The sequence below is a fragment of the Eucyclogobius newberryi genome, unplaced genomic scaffold (genome assembly GCF_026437365.1).
Source record: "Eucyclogobius newberryi isolate DKJ021-1_F unplaced genomic scaffold, fEucNew1.0.hap1 SCAF_2, whole genome shotgun sequence".
NCBI lineage: Eukaryota > Metazoa > Chordata > Actinopteri > Gobiiformes > Gobiidae > Eucyclogobius > Eucyclogobius newberryi.
The window spans coordinates 10,751,827-10,775,866 of NW_027315834.1; the positions used below are offsets into that span (position 1 = coordinate 10,751,827).

Here is a 24,040-nt window from a genome sequence, read left to right on the forward strand (position 1 = left end):
TTCAATTCAATTCAATTTATTTTGTAACGCCCAAAATCACAACAACAGTTGCCTCTGAGGGCGACAGTGAAAAATGAATTAAACCATGTCTGTGGTGGCGAGGGGCGATGTCCCAGCATCCTCTGTCCTTACACTCTCCCTCTCGGCCAGGAAAAAACTACAAAAACCTCCTTGAGAAAAAGTAGAAACCTGGAGGAGTTCCAGAGTGAAGGAGAGATCTGACCCTCACAGACAGACACGAGGGAGACTGGAGCTGGAGCCACTCTTCAGATGAGGGACCGTCTGAGTCGAGCTGGAGCCACTCTTCAGGCCCGAAGTTTATGTTTTCTTGCCTGTAATGGAATTATTACATTTATTCAAAATACTTGGAAAAATATGCATTCTACAGATGTGACCTGTAATTTAGCCAGGTGGCACCAAATGCTCTTTTTTGATTTGTATGAATATTCACAGCCATACTGTGGAATATTCCAGACAAAGACATCTCTATGGAGACAAGCAGGTGGTGGATCCTCTACCAGAGAAGTTACATGCTACAGCTTTAATACATGGTCAATAAACTGAATCAATTACAACGAGCCTATTCACACTGACATTGAAATAAACACGTTGTAATTATGACGTTATGATATTAAAACACACCCGTCACTAAAGTCTCTTACATTGAAAGCAAAGATCTTCACTATTTTTCTGAATCCTGAGCCTCACATTATTGTTTGTATTGCCATTTATCCACCTTAAACAAATATTTTCTAATGTAAACCGAGACTTCTTAAAAACATTATCCCTCAAATAAAGAGGGATAATGTTATAACTTATAGATTGTTTACAATAAAATGTATTAATAATGAAAATCGTGGAATCGTTTAATCCTTTGTGACATCTTGATTTTATAATGCCAGATAACGATATAATTCAAATCCGACTGCGATTATTTATTCATTTAAACAGTTTGATTTACACATAATTATAGATGACTCGTTGTCCTGTTATTCTGATGTTCATCATCAGTGCCAGCTCTTCTTGTCCACACTCCTACAGCGGTAATAACCATGGTTATAACGCGTCGCGCCGGTGCCAATGGACGTCAAGGACACACCCCGCGCTTGGCCACTAAACACGTCCGACCAGTGACGATCTCCGTGGGTGTGTCCGGTCCCCGAGAGCCGCTCTTCTCCTCCTCACGGATCTGGAGTCAGTCCGCGCGCGCACACGGAGCAGGCAGCCCGCAAAAGGAGCGCATGTTACGGGGAGGATCGGAGCTAACGTGTCCTGGAAGCTTTTTACGCACGGACTGGATCTGAGGCGCGCGCGTGAAGATGGGGGACGTGGTTTCCTCGCATTTGGATGAGAGCAAGAGACAGGTGATCACAGGTAAGAGGACGTTCAAGGCTGAATTGTGATCTGGTGTGAGATATTAAAGGATCAACAACGCTTGTCATTAAAGATTGAATATGTGAAGACACAAAATCGGGTCCAAACTAGGACTAAAGCAGATTCAAATCAAATCTATTCTAGGGTTAACCCAGGTCCAGACCTGGTTTGAACCATGACTAAAAAAGCAAGGTTCAAATCAGGTCTAATTGAGGTCTAAACCTGGTCCAAACTAGGTGCAAACCAGGTCTAACCGAGGACTAAATCAGATCCAAACCAGGACTAACCTGGGACTAAACCAGATCCAAACCAGGACTAAACCTGGTCCAAACTAGGTCCAAACCAGGTCTAACCGAGGACTAAACCAGGTCCAAACCAGGACTAAACCTGGTCCAAACTAGGTCCAAACCAGGTCTAACCGAGGACTAAACCAGATCCAAACCAGGACTAAACCTGGTCCAAACTAGGTCCAAACCAGGTCTAACCGAGGACTAAACCAGGTCCAAACCAGGACTAAACCTGGTCCAAACTAGGTCCAAACCAGGTCTAACCGAGGACTAAACCAGATCCAAACCAGGACTTACCTGGGACTAAACCAGATCCAAACCAGGACTAACCTGGGACTAAACCAGGTCAAAACCAGGTTTAACCTAGTACTAAACCAGGTCCAAACCAGGTCTAAGCTGGGACTAAACCAAGTCTAACCTAGGACTAAACTAGGTCCAAACTAGGACTAAGCTAAGACTAATTCATGTATTTGACCATTAAATCAGGTCTTGACTAAAACGGCACTTCTTTATGTTTCAAAGAAGACAATCCAAAAAATATGAAAAAAATTCAGCTATTTTTTTTTTTTTAATCTTAGTTTTAGTTTAAGACAAAGTATATGCCGGTTAACCACGTGTGCATTTGCATTACAACAGATAATAAACCTCCTCACTTCCAGCCTGGTGGAGTCTTCTGTTGGTTTCCACGGAGATGAATAACTCTATACTGTGAAACTTTTAGTTATTAAAATGAGAGAATCACCCCAATATAATAAAATAAGAAAATATAATAAGAGCTATTGTCACAATGAGGCGGGACATACTGTCGCTGTGAATCATATGTTTAGTCATTTTGAGTGGCAGCCAAATACTTCAAAGTACGCACAGCGGCCAAACAATAACATGACATTGTAAGACGACTGGCACTAACTTTACTGCTCCCACACAGAAGGTCTGCTGTCATGTACTGTGTATTTAGTACTGTTTGGTTTAAGTCGCCAGAGATGATGCGTTCTTGTGGAAAGCGTTTGTTTTTGTACGTCATGATTCGTACCTATAGCGACCCCTTTGTATGAATGATTGTAGCTTTACATTGCTGATTCCTCTGGTGGTTCCTTTGATTTGTTCATTCCACCTGTCGCTCCGTTGGCGATCAATGGATGCCAACCAATAGTTCTTTTGTTAGTCACAACTCCAAAGAACATGCAGCGATCAGCATTTGCGTGTACAGGTGAAATACAATGGACTCTTAAGATAACTTCTAGCAACTGAAATAGAGCTTGTAATTATCTTTCGCGCTAACTTTTAATTACATTTTGGGATTCGAAGCTCTTTAGAGATTACAAACTGTCCCTTGTCACATATAATTCCATTGCGGTCGGTCCTATTATTGTGTTTGTTCAACGGAAGCGCTCACTTTGCTGTATTACACCTGCCAACATTGGTTTACAATGAGTTTTTTAGGGGGATCGGACAGGTTTTCTCTGGCTTTACACAGACTAATAACGGGCAAAAGACGGTTATTTGTCTAAACACTGTAAGCTCAAAATCACATTAGAAAAACCTTAATTCATAGTTAGTGCAGCACTATTACCAGACACATGTGAAAAAAGCCTTGTTTATGCTGTTAGACGATTTCTTAGCGTCCATTATGTTTGACCTGCATGCTAAAATAATAATACAAAAAAAAAAAAAAGAGACATTTTTGCATTTTAATTCTGCTTTTGTACGATGTAATTAGTTGTAGAAATCGCAGCGCCACAGCATCTGACCGTGAAGCTTGGGATCGTTCGCGCTTTGGGGTTCACATTATTTATATCAACGACCAGATGCAGTGATGCGGCAGGTGGCGTTTTGTCACCTTAAATATTGTGTTTTTCGTTCATGTATTAACCTTTATTGAAGTAAAAACCCTTTGAGAGAAAGTTCTTTTTCAAGGGTGACAAGGGTGAAAGTTAAAAAAAAAAAATGCAGCACATCATCACAAAAACATTTACACAATTACACTGAAACCAGAGACCTTTGAGAACGATTAAAACAGAATGAGGGACAATTTTCAAAAGATTCTCGTGCTTTGTTGTAGTGAAAATAGAGGGAAACCCCATCAGTGCAGTGCTTTAATTTACTATTACTTACTGCACTGGCTCCCTGTGGCTCAGAGAATAGACTTTAAAGCAGCTCTGCTTGTGTACAAGTCTCTCCATGGCCTAGCACCAAAGTACATCTTGGATATGTTAGTGCCATATGAACCATCTCGGACTCTGAGGACCTCAGGGACCGGCCTCCTGCTGGTGCCAGAGTCAGGACTAAACATGGACCGGCCTCCTGGTGGTGCCAGAGTCAGGACTAAACATGGACCAGCCTCCTGCTGGTGCCAGAGTCAGGACAAAACATGGACCGGCCTCCTGCTGGTGCCAGAGTCAGGACTAAACATGGACCGGCCTCCTGCTGGTGCCAGAGTCAGGACTAAACATGGACCGGCCTCCTGCTGGTGCCAGAGTCAGAACTAAACATGGACCGGCCTCCTGCTGGTGCCAGAGTCAGAACTAAACATGGACCGGCCTCCTGCTGGTGCCAGAGTCAGGACTAAACATGGACCGGCCTCCTGCTGGTGCCAGAGTCAGAACTAAACATAGACCGGCCTCCTGCTGGTGCCAGAGTCAGAACTAAACATGGACCGGCCTCCTGCTGGTGCCAGAGTCAGAACTAAACATGGACCGGCCTCCTGCTGGTGCCAGAGTCAGGACTAAACATGGACCGGCCTCCTGCTGGTGCCAGAGTCAGGACTAAACATGGACCGGCCTCCTGCTGGTGCCAGAGTCAGGACTAAATATGGACCGGCCTCCTGCTGGTGCCAGAGTCAGGACTAAACATGGACCGGCCTCCTGCTGGTGCCCAGAGTCAGGACTAAACATGGACCGGCCTCCTGCTGGTGCCAGAGTCAGGACTAAACATGGACCGGCCTCCTGCTGGTGCCAGAGTCAGGACTAAACATGGGGAATCTGCGTTTCAGTTTCATGCAGCTAAAATCTGGAACAGTCTTCCTGAAGATGTGAGACAGGCTTCTACTCTGACAATGTTCAAATCTAAGCTAAAAACTGTTTTGTTTAGCTGCGCATATGACTGAAAGGATTTTTTCTTTGCACTCTTCTCTTTTGTTTGTGATTTTATTAGTTTAGACAATCAGTTGGATTGATAATTTTTAATTCAGTTAATTTTATTGTATTTCTGTTTCTGTAATTTCTTTGTGATTTGAATGCATTTTTCCTGCTGTGAAGCACTTTGAATTGCCTTGTGTATGAAATGTGCTCTACAAATAAACTTGCCTTGCCTTGCCTTGCCATAGTAGTGAAAATAGTGTTTGGATGTGTTAAACTCTCCTAATCAGATGCAATGCAGATCGACTTTGGATAATCTCAGACAATGTGAGTTTTTGTTGATATGTAAACTCTTGATAGCAGCCTCAGTCCTCTGCTGGTTCTGTCAGCGCTCACAGTTGTGCGAGGTGGGGACAGTTGTAGTCGGATTAGTCCTGACAGTATTGACAGTAGCGTATTGAGCCCCGGTGACAGGAGTTGTGGTGAGAATGTGAGAAAATGCATGTCCAAATGTCGACGGGACCGAACTGAACGCTGAAGACCAAGTGACAATCAGAAAACTGTGAGTGTGGGGACTTAAATTGTAAAAGATGGACATTTTCTGTTAAATTTGCTCTTTTTTTTGCTTTTAAAAATAGTGGATGTAGGTTTAAAGACCATTATCTTTATCTTTTTTTCTTTTTTTTGAAAGTGAGCCTTGCACTTAAAATAATGGGTGATACTCTATATGAAATATTTTGTATGTGTAAGGTATTGCAACAAGTTTATCATTGAGATAATCTATAACTAATTTAGTAATGGAATAATTGTTATCTTGACTCCAGAGAGACAAGGTTTTATGACAAACGATTACATCAAAATGACATGTATTTACAGCATTTTTTTTTCTTAATCAAAAAACAATTTTAACTGTAAATTTATTCCATCAGGATGTCCTCAAGCTGCATCACCATAACTTTATCTGGGTCAAATTGAGTAAAAATCTGATATTTACCGGTGTGTTGCGTTCGAAACAACGAATCAAATTAAGCAAAAGAATAATCGCTAGACTAATCGACTAATTCGCAAAATAATCGCCAGTTGCCGCCCGAGTGTGAAGTTATTGTAGCCCTCAATAAACCGACTATTCTAAATATGTTAGTGGTGCTGATTGTGGTGATAAACGAATGTGCAACGTGGAAAATATCCCGAGACTTTATTCTGGAGGTTCTGAGGTGTTCATAGTGGTGATTGCAGTTAGATTCTGAAACCAGCATGAGCGCATCTAAATTATACTGTACTTATATTGTCTCTCCTCAGTGTAGTTCTGTATAATCTCCACAGATAGTTCCTTTCATCTGCCCGTGTGTGAGCCAGCCCTGCCCTCACGCCTCGTCATCCTGGGGCTCTGAAGCCTCCTCTGTAATAATAACCCTGCCATCGAACCCTGTGCTTTGTGTACGCCAGTGATTCACATCCTTCTCTGTAAATGACACATATTATGCACTTGTTTGTGTTGTTACAGTCCTTTAATCATGCTCTTGTTCCTCTGCTTTGGCATCTCACATTTTAGAACTTAAAATCATGTTTCTACTGAAAGTGAAAGCACATTTTATTTCATTTCTGTGAGGCGTTCCCTCTCTTGTTAGCACTCCATCCACTGGCAGCAGAGGGAATTACCATGGGGAAACAAACCAAAGATAGCTTTCGCCCGACATGCTGACATAGAGGTGGGAAATATATTAACATTGAGATAATATTGTGAATTTGGTTTTGAAGATCATCGCAGTAAAAAATGCTACAAAAAGAGCTGTTTACAAAAAATAAAAGGAAGATGGTATAAGGTGATATTAAAGGACATGTTTTAACACATTTCTGCTGACATAATAGTTATTTTTGTCGATATTGCTCAGCCCTAGTCTGGCGATGATTTATGGTCTTAAAAACAGCAGAGGAGACGTCTGGAGCTCTACCTATGATGTCACAAATCTGGGAAACTTGAAACGGAGTGTTTTCTGAACCAGTGGTTTGAATGACGCTTAATACAACTCCAGTGTCTCCTGTTTGTTGAGGTTCTCTCTGGCTGGATCCTGATGCTGAGGTTTGAACTTTCTGGTCCAGACACATGTTGTTTGGGTCAGAGAAGAGCTGAAGGTAAAACCTGGAAACTATTGTAAAGTTCACTTTTAGTCCTGGTTTAGTCTTGGCAGTACTTGGAAAGGGGATTATTTATGGCTTTACAAACTGAACGTCAATTAGTTCTGCACACAACTCAGTGTATACCCTTTAAGTGATGTCAGACTAACTGCTCTTCCTGAAGCTTTGTTACTCTACTTTAGTCTGAGCTTTGTTTTAACGCAATCTGACCACTGATTTGCACAATTAATTGAACAACTCACCCTCAAATAATTTTTAAAACACAAGCCTGCATTACTTTTTAATGTTAACAGGACCATGGACGCTCATATTGATGTTGTTTTAATCAAGTTTGAAGATTTTTCTTGAGTTTTCAGTTTATTACTTTACTTAATTGATACTATTTAGCTTTTTTTTATGTTTGTCTAAACGTTTCAACATCAGAAGCCCACTCACCCCAAACCTCATATAAGTCTGGAGTAGAGTCATTTCCTCATCGTACGTCAGAGCTTGTTAAAAGTCCTCTTCAGTCAACACTGTGGAAAAAAACCATTGAGCTCTGAAGTCTGAAAGGAACTTAATGAATACTATTTACAAATATAAACACTGATCAATATGCGCACAGAGAGTTATTTTAAAACCAGCCTAATAGACCCTAATAGATGTGGTAACTTCTTGTAGTTTAATTAAGTCCATTAGTTTAAAGAAAGGAACGAAACGAAATCGAAATAAAAAAGTTATATTAAAAAAAGTTAAATAAAAGACCTCAAGGGGATTCCGTACCATTTGCACACCACAACATTGAAGGTATTTTTCACTTCTTTGCAAAACATTAGCATATTTAATTTGGAAAATAATAAGCGTTTGGTCAACATGAACCAAAACATTTACCAGTATAAGTAAGGCTTATGAAGTTATTTTGCTATTTTATTTTTAATTAAAAGTCTCAAGCTTGTTGATGGTGATTCTTTAGTCTGACAGTTTAGTCTTTTTTATGAGCACAATAATTATCTAAAAGTGTCTCTTAAACCAAAATACTGAAGTGTGAAGAAAGAAAGGAGAGAGAGTGTATTTAAATGAACAGCTTGAGGGTTTTGAATTAATGTCTCAACTCCTTTAAGTCTTTTTTTCTGTTTCTCTTCATTCATTTTGATCAGGAGCTTAATCTGAATGAGTTTTAGGAGGCAGACTATGCATTTTGCTGAAGAAGTCTCGAATCAGCGTTTTTATATTTGCAAAGACGTCAGAGAGTCATTTGGAGCGCTTGTTTTTGTTGGTAGCTTTATTAAGTCCTCCTCTGTCCCACGCGCTCATCCTCCGCGTTTCCCGCTTCATCCTGTCCAATGTCCCGTCAGCTATTTCCTCTTTCTCGCTCTGCTTTTTCCTGTGGTCCGTCCAAAAATGTCCCCCCCCCCCTGTCCACACAACCGCTGCTGACCGCGCAGAATCAGCAGACTCGCTTTACTTTCTCCTGTGCACAAAACTCCTCATTGAGTGTCAAACGCTGGTCTGCGCTTGGTCAAATTCACGCCGTGTTGAATTGTTGAAATTGCAAATGCTGGAGATATTTAGACGATTTTGTGTCACACAGAAACGTGTCAAAATATGTCTTAAACTAGCTTTGGTTGTGGTATAATTATCAGGCAAATGTGAAATATCTGAAAAATGTATCACAAAAATACAGAAATGTCACCTTTTGTTTTTGTTCTCAACATTTTACCATTTTACCATGCTTTTTTTAAATTATAACAATATACTCAATATTTAGAGTTTACATTTCTTCAAAACTACATTCTCAGTACAATTTGAATGTGAATATATTGCCCACTTATACTTTGGAAGAGCTTTATATCACCTATTAACAAATGATTCTGTCACCTGACCTGGCATTACAGTCTACAGTTTGTTTAGCATAGCATTTTTCACCGTTTCCACAAATGTTAACGCTCATGGACTGGAATCTTGATTTGAACGATTCGATTTCAGACAAAATATGGAGAGGATGAAAGCTAGATATTCTGAATCATCAAGATATAAAATAAATAAAAAGGTTTAAAAAAAAAGCTGCATTAGCATAAAGAGCTACAGAACCATTCATATTAAAGCGGTGATCAAAAATAAAAAAAAATATAAATACAAATCAAACTTAATATAGCGTAGTGCTAATAAATATATGTTGTTATATTTTGGCATTAGTGCAAACGATTTCCATTTCTATTTCAGCACTTTGCATACAGTTCTAACAGGGACGCTTTATTGCCTGTTTTTAAAAATCAGGAGAAGATCATTGGCTGTAAGGATGTAACAACATACAAATCTCAGAGAACACCGTTTTAGTCATACATTTTGGTATTTATTGTTTGAAAGCGTCACTGTTTTGTGCAAATGACACTTTAAAAATGGTTGTATTTAGCCTTTATTGCAGTTACTTACTATAGTACACCAGGTTTATGTCTAGTGTGTTGTCCAGTTCAGGCCACGCACAAGTCCTGCAAGAATTACAAACTCTGCAAGAAAAATAATCTGCAAGTAGTTGTCAAGGCTCAACAAAAGCAAACCAGTTGAAAGTTTAAGCGTTTATTTTGACAGGAAATGTGAAATATTGCATGTGTTTTAGAGCTGAAGGCAGGTTCCAGGAGGAGAAGGCAGATTCAGGGTCGGCTGACGATTGGGCAGATACTGTGAGGCTTAAATACAGCGTGCAGGCCGGCCCAAGAGCAGAAGGAGGAGCCACGGCCACGCCCAGCCAGCTCCTCATGAGGAAAGTGAAGCGAGGGAGGGATGGAGAGAGGGGTTAAAGGGAGAAACAAAACATCTGGAGTGTCTGCTTTTCTTAGATACTGCCGCAGTCTATTAAAGGTTGTTATCTCTGTTTTAACCCACGTGAATCTGCAGTGTGTATTTGTGTGTTCTGTATTGCTGTTTTACTGATGGTGTTTCAATCCTTTGTAATGTGTTGTTGAGTGACAAGAAAGGTGCTGTTAAATAAAATGAATTATTATGATTTGATTAGGTTCGTGGTACACTGTAGAAACCAACCAAAAGAAAGAAAGTATGAAAGTATACCAACCTCTGGGAGATGAATCAAAGATGACGTTGGGAAATAGAGGAAAATCGCTTCAAAATACGACCTTTGTGAAAGCTTTAGGTCCATGTCAGCCGAACACGAGCCTCTTGAGTTCACTTTAAAATAAAACAAACAAAAAATAAGTATTCCTGTTGAGCTGCAGTACCACAGAGTGTCCACTAATCAAGCCCGCTTCAGGACAGTATATAGATCTGTGAGCAGTTCTTCCTGGATGATGAGCAAAACCTTGTATTTAAGTTTGATTTTTATTTGATTAAACGTTGCCAAGTAACTTAATATCAACATGTGAGCTCAACTTGATATTGATGCTTAATGCTCGATACCACACCAGTTTCTTTATTATTATTATGTGGTCTATAGTTGTGTTATAGATAAAGACAAGTACATTTTCCCCTACTTCAGTATCGATACTTGTTCAAATGAGTCTCTAGTTTTGATACTAGTTTTTGTACTGATGTGGGTGTCTTGACATTTCCATCTCAGACTGCCACTTTTTTGCCCTCTGAATCCCTTTTACATGTTTACTATGTGTGTTTTCAGGGCGGACGCGGACGGTGATGAGCGACTTCGGCAGGATCTACGAGCAGCAGTACTCTGTGGCTCTGTTCAACAGCGTGAGGGCAGAAATCGAAGGAGCCAGAGGAACTCAGGCCCAGCTCTTGCACCGGAAGGCGAGTAAACACCATGGAATTAAAGACTTTTCTGAGACACAGCTCACTCTTACACTCTCACTTGGAGGCGCTCCCATCTGGACGCCAGTGTAGGTGTTCCAACAAAAACCTCCAGGCCATAGATCAATTCAATTTAATTTTGTAACGCCCGAAATCACAACAGCATTTGCTTCAAAGGGCGACAGTGAGAACAAATTAAAGAATGTTCACAGGGATATGGCAATGTCCCAGCATCCTCTGTCCTTAGAACCTCCTTCTCGGCCAGGAAAAACTACCAAACATCTTTGGGAAAAAGTAGAAACCTTGAGGAGTTCCACAGTGAAGGAGGGATCCAACTCCCTCTGACGGACAGGCGAGATGGACAGTTCTTCAAGGCAGATGAAAAACCGTTCATCTGGACAAGAGACTGTTTCTCCAGGGAGTCGAGAAGCCTCTGGAGCTACAGGTCATTGATCAGAGCGATGATTGTTTTATTCTCGTGTCTACGTTCTTGTCCTTTGTGCGTTGTGAGGCAGCCTGTGCGTCCAAGACTATTTTCCTCATCTTGAATCTCGAAACAAATGAGTTTTATTTGAGACAATCCCAGAAAAACAATAACATCTTCATGGGGAGAAGGAGGTGGCGGACCCTTGGGATGGAGAAATACCTGTACCAGCATCGATATCTGTGCCAATACTGTAAAATGTACTGGATCAGGTATCGATTCCCTGTCTTCAGATTAGGGCAGGACGATATGGGGATCAAACTCTGTGACGATCAGCTATTTTTATCACATCGTCAAACTCACACACGCAAACACTTTTTCCCACTCCTCCCATTGGTCAACCTCTGCCAGGCTCAGGGACCGAGTTACAGATGGATTTAACCAATCACAGTGAAGAGTGAAAGATTAGGACTTTATTTTTAAGGCAATAAAATAAATACAAAGTCGTAATCTGGGCCCAAAGAATGATAAATGATATACATTTTGTGCCTTATCGCGTCTTTTATTTCCGAGTCTGATTTCAAACTCCAATAAGCCATTTTGAAGCCACAAAATATATTTTTACCAAATTCAACCTAGTAAATGTTCATAAGTTATTCTTCATTTTGATGCTCAGAACCTAAAGAATTCAGTTTATTTGACAAAGTTTTGCCGTTATTACTGCAAATGCTGTACAAATTATATTAGCATATTATTATAGCAATAACAACTCGTCATCTTTTAGGAAGTTTCAATTACATGTCGGCTGATTCTCAAAGCCCAAGTATCGATATCGATATTGGAAATGAAAAATCTGGATTGGTGCCTCTCTAACCGCTAACCCGCCACCAGAAATGTTACGTGGTGCACCTTTAATTTACCCTGATCGCGTCAATGTGTTTAAGACTCGATGAGGCTGTTTGTTTTAAACCGTTCTATTCTTTATCCAAACAATTAGATACAAATCCGACTGAGCCAGTTAGTTGAGCTATAGGATTTCATACAGTTGTGTCCTGGGGCAACACACACATCCATGAATAATCCAGCCTCAAGAAGGGCAATAGAATCAGTTTCAATCACAAACCCAAATGACAGAAGACAAATATTAATAAAACATACATATGATCTCACTAGAAGAATTGAAAAGCAGTATTCTTCAGAGCACAAAGAACGGTGAAGAGAGAACAATGTACAGTGACAGTGACACATACTAGCAAGCACAGTTTCCTCTTTGATAGTGCCCAAACAGGACGTCCTGGTTCAGTCTGGGTTTGCTGTCCTCGAAGTGGGACAAATTTCACACATGAACACATCCACGAGCGCAGAAAGAGCAAACAGGAAGTACAGTGCGCCACAGTGATTTATGATGGCTTTTAATGATCGATGTTGAGAACTAGAGAGAGAGTGCCCAAAATGTGTGTTATCAGTCTGTCGCTATTGCTTAAAGGCTGGTTATTCTGCTACTACTACTACTACTACTACTACTACTACTACTACTACTACTACTACTACTACTACTACTACTACTACTACTACTACTACTACTAGGCAAGGCAAATATAGTTATATTAGTACCCAATACTGATGTTGATACCACAGTGGTGACAGAAGAAAAGATGTTTTTAGACAGTTCACTAAGTCATTTTCAACATAAAATATTAGTACTTTCTTTATATTAACAATTGTTTTTACTCTAGATGAGTTCAAGATCATTCTAGAACTGTTCAGGAAAGGTCAAATTCGGCCATTTTTATGTGATATTGTTTTCTTGCCTTTTTTTTTTTTTTTGCATTTAAAGTGAGTTATAAATAAAGTTGGTATGGTGTGGCATGGACTCTTTAAATTGATTAGTAGTTAAAAGCTTACTAATTGGATATTTAGGCACAGTGAAACAGGGCTAAGAATAAAATATAACCACTAAATAAATAAATAAACACACAAATACATAAATAAATAAATACTACAAATACTATAAATATTATGAATAATATACATTTTGAAGGATGATCAGCAATGGTCTGCCTTTTACTAGGGCAACCCCTGTAATATGGGTGAAGTGTCTTGCCCAGAGACATAACAGCACTACAACACTGGGGGAAATGTCTAAAAAGTTGGATTCTGTTCAGAGTAAAGACTGAAATAAACCAATACAAAAAAACATGCATTTCAGAACATATTTGTAGAGGTCTAAACCCCATTTCACATTGGTAAGGACATTCTGTAAAAGTAAAATGTTGCCTTTACGGTTTGATACTCTACGTACTTGGGCAAGGTTAAAACTGCTGTCACTTCAGTTTGTGTTAATGTCATGTTTTGATATACAGTAGAAATAGGTGGCAGAATCAAAGGTTTCCAGAAAACACTCACAGTACTCAACAAAATCCTCTGTTCTTCCTCAGGACCCTCTGGCGGGGAGCATCATCTTCTCCGGGAGCCTGCTGCAGCACCTGGAGGAGAACAGGAAGTGGAGGAACCGCTACGTGTGCATCCCGAACTCCTACACCGTCGACTTCTACGAGAGCAAAACAGTACGCCCGACACGACAGCTAGAAGGGTGGCATTACGAACATCAAATCAAATCAAATCAATTTATTTTTGTAAGGCCCAAAATCACAACAACAGTTGCCTCTGAGGGCCACAGGGAGAAATGAATCAACAATGTCTGTGATGGCGATGGAGTCAGACAATGTCTGTGGTGGCGAGGGACGATGTCCCAGGGTCCTCTGTCCTTAGACTCTCCTTCTCGGCCAGGAAAAACTACAAAAAAAACCTCTTTGGGAAAAAAGCGTAGAAACCTGGAGGAGTTCCAGTGAAGGAGAGATCCGACTCTCACAGACGGACAGACGGACACGAGGAGACTGGAGCTGGACCCACTCTTCAGGCAGATGAGGGACCGACTGAGGCGAACTGGACCCACTCTTCAGGCAGATGAGGGACCGTCGGAGTCGAGCAGGACCCACTCTTCAGGCAGATGAGGGACCGTCGGAGGCGAACTGGACCCACTCCTCAGGCAGATGAGGGACCGTGGGAGGCGAGCTGGACCCACTCTTCAGGTAGATGAGGCACCGTCGGAGGCGAGCTGGACCCACTCTTCAGGCAGATGAGGGACCGACTGAGGCGAACTGGAGCCACTCTTCAGGCAGAAGAGGGACCGTCCACATGGGGCAGGGACCACTTCACCAGGAGAGGGACATCTGGGTCCACAGGTCCTCAGGAGTGAGAGAAAGAAAAAGAAGGCGGTGAACAGTTTGCAAGTGGAATTAAAAAATAAATATTGTTTGATAGCATAAGTAGTCAGAAGAAGAGGATAGTGCTCAAGCTGTCATACTTCCCCCAGCACAGTTACTCCTAGGGCAGCGTAGCTGAAGCTGTGGGTTTATCTTTCTGTTCCTAACTACTCTGACCATAAGCGATTTCGAAGAGGAACGTTTTAAGCCTGGACTTAAATGAAGAGACTGTGTCAGCATATTTAACATGGGTCGGGAGCTGATTCCATAACACAGGGGCTTGGTAGCTAAACGCTCTACCTCCTACAGTACTTTTAGAGACTCTTGGCACCACCAGAAGGCCGGCATTCTGAGAGCGAAGAGCTCTGTTTGGATGATATGGTTCTATAGCATCTTTGAGGTAGGATGGGGCCATGTCATTTATGGCTTTGTAGGTCAAGAGTAGAATTTTGAATTTGATTCTGGACTCGACGGGGAGCCAGTGAAGAGACTTCAGCACTGGCGTAATGTGCTCTCTTCTTTTTGTTCCTGTTAGTAATCTTGCTGCTGCATTTTGAACCAGTTGAAAGCTTTTTATGGAGCTTTTAGGACACGCTGCAAGCAGGGAGTTACAGTAGTCTAATCTAGTCGTTACAAATGCATGGATAAGTTTTTCGGCATCACTTTTAGGCAGGATTCTTCTGATTTTGGCGATGTTGCGCAAATGGAAATAGGCTGTTTTACAAGCTTGATTTATATGAGCTTTAAATGAGAGCTCCTGGTCAAATAAGACTCCAAGGTTTCTTACAGTAGAACTGGAGGCTACACTGACATTGTCCAGTGTGACTATCTGCTCAGATAGAGCGTCTCGTAGATGCTTAGGGCCAAGCACAATGACCTCGGTTTTTTCAGGGTTAAGAAGCAGGTAGTTTAGTGTCATCCAGGTTTTTATCTCCTTCACACAAGTACTAAGTCTGTCTACTTGATCGCTCTGATCAGGTTTCATTGATAAATACAGCTGAGTGTCGTCTGCATAGCAGTGGAAGTTAATGTCATGCTTTCTGATAATGTTGCCTAATGGTAGCATATAAAGAGTAAACAGAATTGGACCGAGTACCGAACCCTGTGGCACACCGTGAATTACTTTAGAGCTTGGTGAGGAGCTCTGGTTTACATTAACAAATTGGAACCTATCAGATAGATAGGATTTGTCTGCGAACAGAATGTGTCTCATGTGTGTTTCTTCTGAGCAGAGCTGTGAGCGCGGACTGCGGCCCAAAGTCAGCATCAACTGTGCGGGATACAAAGTTCTGAGCTCGTTGGAAGAATACACGGAGCTTATGAACAACAGTCTGCCAGGTGAGAAAAAACATTCCCCGTTCACACATGAAACGATGTGATTTGTGTTAGTATTACTTGCCTAATCTTTACCTAAACCCATATCTTAACAGCGAATTAAAAGCCTCATGGGCAATCTGATTTTTGGTCCCTACAAGACAAAATGATCCCCATGATGTGACAGTGTACAGATTCTGTCCCCATAATGACAGTTTGTGATGTATTGTAATTGCTGTTTACCACCGATTGTTCAGAAAAAAGTGATTTATCCCTGATGTTCACGTCTAGATAATGTTTTTTTCATTTATAACAAAGTACAATTCCATAACAGTTGATTAAACATGGGAATTATTCACAGTTACTCACGTGACACAAAATTTAAATATCGTCCCATGCTTCGTGTCCGCAGATACCGTAGGGTTAGTGTCTTGCCCGAGTGCACAATGACGGCCTCAGGTGTGGGGATTGAACTGCCACATTATGGGTTTGTGGATGAATGTCTCTAAACTGTCTTTTGACGATATAATCAAGCTCTGACCAGCGCTGTTGCTCAAGTGTGACTGAAAGCTATTAAGTTTAAAGTTCAACCCTGTCATGGCACAACTTGTGAAGACTCACATCTCCAGCACACTAGTGGGATATCAAGGGTTTAGACCAGGGGTGGGCAAACTACGGCCCGCGGGCCACATACGGCCCGTTTGTCTTTATAATCTGGCCCACCAAACATGTCAAGTAATATTTAATGCCCTCAGACAGTATTTGTTGAGGTGTACGTTATTCAGGCATCCCACAGGGCTCTATGATAGGACCTTAAATGTTCTCTAAAACCAGTCTCCTTGTGTGCTGTGTTCAGGAGTGGAGGCCAAACCGAGCAGCGTGCCCATCTTAAAGACAGTGACCCAGTACCCTCTGATCCTGTGGCACCCGTTTGCCCAGCACCACTACTTCTGTGTGCTCACCGACAAGGAACACAGCAAGTGGACCGCCGTTCTGCAGGACTGTGTGCGCCACGCCAACAACGGTAACTACACATTTACATTTACAAGAGAAACAGTGTTAAACATGAAGTGTAATAGACTACAAAGCGTTCACAATGTGCAAGGGTCTAGTTATTGGCTGCCTGGTTCTAATTTAAATGTGTGTTTTTGTATTGAGATCGTAAGTGCAATGAGATCAACAACTGAGTAGCAAAGTTTAAATATGGAAGAAATCTTTTAGTTTTAACTGGCAGTTTAATGACTATCATGTTTATGTTCAAGACAAATATATCTGTATGTTTTTATTAAGACAAGCTAAAATGGTAAATGATCAATGTACGTTAAAAAATGTGATTCATACTTTTGCACAGCCCATTTATGGTCATAAACCTTTCGAGGAAACCCAAACAACAGGAAATGTACTCGATTACACAAGGCGTGTTTATTTGTAGACAGAGTCATTCAAAGTGTTGAAAGTAAATAAAACATAAGTAATCATCATAAAATGAACTTAAAAGCAGAAGTGAAGATAAAATGATTTCAGTCACAGTTAAACAGAACTGTCTAGTCTAGATTTGAACATTTAAACATCTTCAGGAAGACTGACTCATTGACAAAAATGAAATTGATGAGGAAAATATCACCATTGGGACATAGACTTTGGAGAAGAGGAGGATATGAAGAGGCTGAAGGTTCTGCTGCTGCTGTAACAGGCTGAAGAGGAGCAGAGAGGCCAGACTGCACTTACTAAATGACTTGAATTTTGGAGTATCTCGTTCATGATTGTCGGATGGTATTTCAACAAAGCATCAGGAATGAGCTGAAATGTGGCTGTAAATGTCTTGACTGAAGTTTAAATCTCACAGAAAACGTGAATTGACCATAAAATTAACCACAAAAGTGCAGATATATCACTTTATACACGCACTACATGTTTAATTCTCTTTTTTTAGGTCATTTGCAATCGTTTAAACTATTTACGATACACTTGATATTAGAATTTTGCATATTTTCAAAACACCAACTGCAATATTATACATGATTTGATACATCTCCCACCTCGAATTTGAACAGAGATTTCTCATGAGGAAATTTTAGCTGGTCGTGATTTGACATCAGGAGTAGAAGTCTTGAATTCCCCAAAATGAGGCTAAAAGAATGATCGTTTGGGGGCGATTTACCCTTTACCGTGAAGCCTCCGGATTGACAACTTCTCGGCCTGCGTCGCTTGTCCTACGGTAAACCTGAGCTACCGTGCGTTACATCATTGTTGTCATCGTAAAAGCGGTGCCAGTTCAGGACATGCCTCTCATTCTCTGTCAGGGCTAAAAAAAACAGCACCAAGACAACACATAACCAAGACAACACATAACCAAGACAACACATAACCAAGACAACACATAACCAAGACAACAACATACTCATCATTCCTTCGCCGAGCGCCAGAAATCTCCAGTTCCAGAGAGTTTGAGCCAATTATGGGTAGGGAATAAATGCGAAGCGCCCAAACGAGCCAACAAAAACACGGATGGACAAACGTGGGCATCGGTTGACAGAAAAAGAGAGGGAAGCGCGTTGTGCGTTTGAGCATGGGAAAGAACGATGTCTGGGCTTTTCCCTCCACTAGATTCAGCGACTCGCTCTGCTGTTGTGAGGCATTGGACTGAACGTTTCGCTTTTCCCTGAGCCGAGCTGAACAACCCCAAACTGATCGTGTGAACTTGACCTCACGTGGCTTCAGTGTCAGTTTTGCTCAAGTGTGAGGGCTTTTGATGTGACGTGAGGCCTTTTCCCCATTCAAAAGGCGTAATGTTTTGATTGGAATTGTCTAGTTGCTTCGACGATGGAGGACCGTTGCCATGGAAACGAGCTGGTGACACGACCAGGCCAGGTTACAGGTCAGATCTGTGGAGAAGAGCAAGAATGCATGTATTTCAAGGGAATTTTGAGCAGTAAAACATGTGTATTTTCATAAATGCAAGATGGAAACTTTTAATGCCATACTACTGTATATTTATACTTATATACTTATACCTATACTCCGGAGTGACTTATATGTGATATTATTTGTTATTTTCATTTTCCATCATTCCATACTCCAGTGCAACTTATATGATTTTTTTTCTCTATCATACATTTAGTACTTATAGTCCGGAAAATACGGTATTAGTGGAACATTCCAGGTAAAGAAGTAAATAGTGTTCCCCGACAAGAAATGTAGCATTATAAATAACATTCATAAGACGGACATATTAGAAGTCTTGCTGGGGGGATGTCAAAATAATCAGGTTAATCGATAATCGTGATTATTCAGGTCACAAAAAGAACCTAAAAAAACCCAATAATCGTGACATCGTTTAGAAGCAAAATTAAGTATTTTTTGTTCAATATACAGCCCAAAAAATAGACCTAAATGTAAATAACTTTTGATCTGGCTGTTTTTGTCACATTTAAAGGTGGTATGGCAGATTTTTTTCAGCAAATCTTTAATCATATTTCCTCGTGGCGTGGATAAATCATTTGTCCTGCCACGTATCAATCATAAAACGCACCTATCGCTCACCTGCAGCCGCGTCAGGCTCGTCCCCACGTTTCCGCGTGCCTAAGCGCATGGATCTATCATAATATAGTTGCCTCAGTGTACGGGGCAAAATGAAGACGGAGAAAGACAGTTCAAGCTGACGCAGAAGTGGACAGAAATCTACGGTAGACGAGCGATGCGCTCCGTTGCGCTAATAAACAAACGCACGTGTGTGTTGTATCAGTCCGCACGGGGGAGTGCGCATGCGCACTTCCGCCTGCGTTCTCAAATCGCCGAAAAATCGTCCATACCACCTTTAACTTCATTTTGCCTTACAGAGAGTTCAATTCCGTAAAGCCGGTCACAAACTTGAGGAACAGTAACGTGTCAGACCACGGGAATGAAAGAAAATTAAAGCTTTGACTGTTGTTTGGTCACAATAATAGCGAATAATTATTAAATCGTGATTTCGGTATCATGACATCCCTACTCGCTACGTGGACAGAAAACTCTGAGGGCGCTAAACAACCCAACTTAAATCATCTCTGCACCAAAACCTCTACGTTCAGCTTCAAAACCCGATTAGATTGAGTCCCGAGAGACGTTCAGGGTTCGTCTAGCGATTCAGCATTAGCCACTAAAACGCTGTTGCTACAATTGCTAACAAAAAACGGCGGTCGTACAGACATAACCACACTTTTGGCAAACGTAGAAGCGACATCTCATTTCCGTTGAGAGTCAGGAACTACGCTAGTTTTGACTTTCACTTAAACGCAGTGGCTCAAAACAAAACGACACGTGCCAGTCTGTCCGCGGCGATAGGTGTCGCAGTTTGACGATTGTCGAACGTAGACTGTAGTGAGTCGTTTAAGTTGCATGTTGCGACGTCCCAAGGTGAGTCACGGCGGCGCCCCCTTGTGTCTTCTCATTAACCTGGGAGGAACCTTGATTTTTAGCAGCTCCTCGCGGCACAAGGTCACATTCCAGAGGACAGTCACGCACACGTAATTACCGCCTTCGGTCCTGGTGCTTTCTCTGCAGACCTGCCTTCATAATCCTGTAATGACACCTAACACCCACGTAATGAATGAGCGCTCGAGGTAAACACGCCGAAATGCGACTATTACATTTGAGGCTTTTGTCAGAAGTCGGCTGCTCTTGAGCCACAGGTCTGAGGGTTTGAGGGGACAGCGATGTGTGGGGAATGCAAAATGTAAAAAGTGTAAAAGTCCAAGTGCAAAAGTGTCTCGTAAAACCTTCAAACCTTGTGATAAAATTATGTGAATCAAGGCATGAACCTTTTACTCCCTTTAACCCTTATTCCATTTTGTCCACCATCTTATAAAAGGGCTGCTTGATCTACTGAAAATAAAGCTGTAACCCACTTATTTCCAGTCGAATCAATCATTCTGGAAGCATCAGGGTCAGTTTGTTCTCCAAAGCCTCAAATAAAAAATAACCCTAAAATAAAAGGAAAAAATGAAAAGGACTTTTATATGGATTCTGCCTGGATATTTTCCCTATAACTACATTTTAGGGAATTTACCTTCAGCTTTTAAAAGAGAATTGTCAAAAGCCAACAGATGCTCAGTTTAATGTCAATCAGCCGATCCCTCCAGAAACCAACTTTACTCATCCATATATTTAACAAAGAAAATCCAGACGGGATTTAAAATCTGATTTCCTCTGTGCAGAGCTTGTTTCTACTTATAATCAGAGTTAAACAGACATCCGAGTCCAACAGAGTTTCAGGTTCCCAAAGGCTCCAGCCAAAACAAAACAGAAAAACAAGCAGTATTTTATCAAGTATTTTAGTGAATTCTTGTCTCATTGTTCCCTACATTTTGTCAAGATTTAGATTTTAATTTGCACAAACATGACTCCGTGTCCCCAGATACAAGGTAAACATGTTCAAATCAAGCATAACTTTGTTGATGACAATTGTAGCGCTGATTTATTCTGAATTACAAAAACTGTCAGAGCTGCTGATAGTATAACTTTAATATGTCGACTGGTCATTCAAAGTCATGAAGTTTAAAGGTAAAGGCTAATATTAGAAAAGTGTTAGGTTTGGGTTTAGGTTAGTTGTAAGTACATGTGGCCAACAAACAACAACACTGACTTAACAGCTTGGGGCCAGTTTAGCATCAAACGTTAACTCAGTTTTACCGTGGCAACCAGATCACCAAGTTATAATTTGATGTAAGTCAGAAAGCAGAGTGAGCCTCACATTAGCCTTTCATTTGTGTTGCTCAAATCCAGTCGGTTTAAACCCACGATGCCGCTCTTTGAACGAGCTCTACCTAAACCTGTGTCTCATCTGCATGTTAAGGCACTGGCAGTTGTGATTATAGTTCCTTTTTTTAAACGGTACGAGCACAGGATACATACAGTTCCTTTAAATGTAGGTAGGACGCACGTGTGAACCTGGTAATATTATAATTATCAGTAGCATATTCTGATTGATTACAGATTTTGCAGCCCTTTTCGCTCACTGATTTTCGACTTATTCTATTTACATTTTAACGGCAGTAAAGTCTTTAAAAGCTGTCCGTATTTGGTAGTGGTAAATGCAGAGCTAAATCAGGCCTGAAACGGCAGACAGAAGTAGCATTTGTGGGCTGGACTGGATCCAACAGGCTCCACTCGTTTCCTGTTCTCACCGCTCGCCCGGTCTGGGCATGCTCAGTGCGCGCTCAGTGTGTCAGAGATGTGTGTTTGTGTGGCGCGTTCAGGGCCTGTCGGGACACGCCTGTCACACGTATGTTGCATGGTTTTGGCACAGCGTTTAGCACTTTTGTTTCACAGCAAGAAGGTCCTGCCTGGGGCTACATCCCAGTCAATAAATACATTCTTAAAGATATCTAGAATGTATTTACTTTTTATTTTCATTGACTAAATCTATTATTAGAGTAATTTAAAAAAACATATTTTTGGTGTGACTTTACAAGCATAAAATAAATGTGATTGTCAATAACACTTGGTGACATAGTGAGTCATTGTCGTGTTATTTCTATTGTTGAAGATTTTCAAACAATCTTTCAATATTTAACACTTTCTCTGTCATTGTTGTCTTTTCTATATCAGTTAAACCCTTTTGCATTAGCTCCATGTGAAAACCGGCACAGGAACATTCCGAATGAAATCAGATTACTCGCATCAGATGTACCGTAACTGTTTACATGTCATTTGAATAATCTGACAAATCCAGAAATCAGATAACGATCAGAGTGTTGGTATTTCTTTAAGAGCCACTGCACCAAAACCTAACCATGTGTGTCTTTAGTCCTGAGGCTTCTGCAGTTATTTATAGCTAAAGCTAAAGCACTCGTTCATTTCAACATGGATCCAGTTCTCATGTGAAAGTCTCAGACCCGTCACTCTCGGTTTCACCCTCTCATTTCCTCTCTCTGTCCTTCCATCCCTTTCCCGCTCTCGCTTTCTTTTCCTCTCTCTCTTTTTCCATCTCTCTGTTGAAGACTGAAGTATGATCTGATCAGTCTCAGAACATGTTTGTGGAGGTCTAAACCAGGGGCTCCCAAATGACATAGAGTTCATAAATTACATGTTGAAATCATCTTGCGAGCCCCACGTTGGGAACCACTGGTCCAAATTATAGATACAAGATTGTTCTGTAAAAAGACAGAATATTTTGTGACGAATTGACAATAAAAAACAAATTGATAATCGTAATTGTTATCTGGACTATACAGACTCTAAAACACACACAAAGACAGTGGTATTATTAAATCAAAATGTCAAAAAAATAATAACTATTTCAGATTTTAATCATTAATTCACTTTCTTTGTAAATATTCTGTCGAGAGGCCTAAACCAGCCCACCCCCCCATACACCCCATACACACATACATATTACGCTGAATAATTCCACTTTGATCAACCACATGCCTAACGTGCACTATTTCCTCCAGTGTGCCAGGTGCATCTTGAAAATAGGTCTAATTTTAAAATGTTATGAAATATTTCTGCTTTTTTTAAAGTATCCTGAGCAAAAGCAGAAAAAGACACTGACATTAAACATTTGCCGTCGCAGTTGTCAGCTCAGTTTCGTAGGGGAAATGTTGGAGACTCCTGCTCTCTCTCTATCCATCTGTTTCCTCTCTATCGCTCTCTGCCCACTCTCTTCCTCCCTTTTTTCTAACCAATCTTCTATCTCTCCCTCTCTATCTGTCTCATCTACTTTCCTTTCCCTCCCTCTTTCCCTCTCTCTCTCCACATGTGGCAGCATTTAAGTCTTGGCTTTTTTTTTTTAACGGCAAGAATTCCCCTGTGCAGCTCGGCACGGACCCGGGGCCTCGACTTCCCCCGACGTGCGGGTTTAATACAGATTTAATGAGCAATCACGTGACATTGCCGATGATGTTGGCTGGATTTCAAGCGTTCTCGGTGAAGCAAAGTGAACAAAGTTAATTTTATGATGATTATTTGTGCGTTTTATTTGTCTGTTTGAAGGACTTTGTGTGCGGATTGTGCTCTAAGAATAAACGTGCCTTGCCTAAACTAGAAGTACACTGTATTTTGGGGGTGACAGCGGCTGCAGGGCGGAGAGAGAGGTCGTCTTACTGGACGGTTGCCGGTTCAATCCCAACTCTGGGCTGTTTCGGAGACTTGAATAAATGAATGAATGAATAGAGCAATGTAACTTGGAGTGTCCAAAAAGAGTTATTTAACACTGATAACATAACTATATTTTGATGTTTTCATGAATGTTATATTATCACACATGTTACAAACTGAGCGCATTTACATCAGATGATCAGAAAACCCATAATGATTTTTGGTGCGTGTTTACAGCACAAGAGAAACCTGATTGTCACAAACATGTGTCAGATAAATAATCAGTGGATTTTTTTATACCTGTGTTGTATTTGGAAGACAAAGTGCAATGAGTTTTCAAATAAC

The 24,040-nt window shown here is 41.0% G+C and overlaps 1 protein-coding gene across 1 annotated transcript in view; it reads left to right on the forward strand.

Moving 5' to 3' along the window:
* Positions 1-1,224: 1,224 nt before the first annotated feature.
* The window catches only part of LOC140367270 (protein Niban 2-like), a 41,761-nt gene continuing 18,945 nt past the window's right edge, over positions 1,225-24,040 (forward strand). Inside the window, exons 1-5 of the mRNA XM_072453644.1 lie at positions 1,225-1,374; positions 10,482-10,612; positions 13,475-13,603; positions 15,535-15,640; positions 16,473-16,640. Of these exons, the coding sequence (XP_072309745.1) occupies positions 1,320-1,374; positions 10,482-10,612; positions 13,475-13,603; positions 15,535-15,640; positions 16,473-16,640 (589 nt within the window). The 5' untranslated portion in view covers positions 1,225-1,319. The remainder of the gene's footprint in view (positions 1,375-10,481; positions 10,613-13,474; positions 13,604-15,534; positions 15,641-16,472; positions 16,641-24,040) is intronic.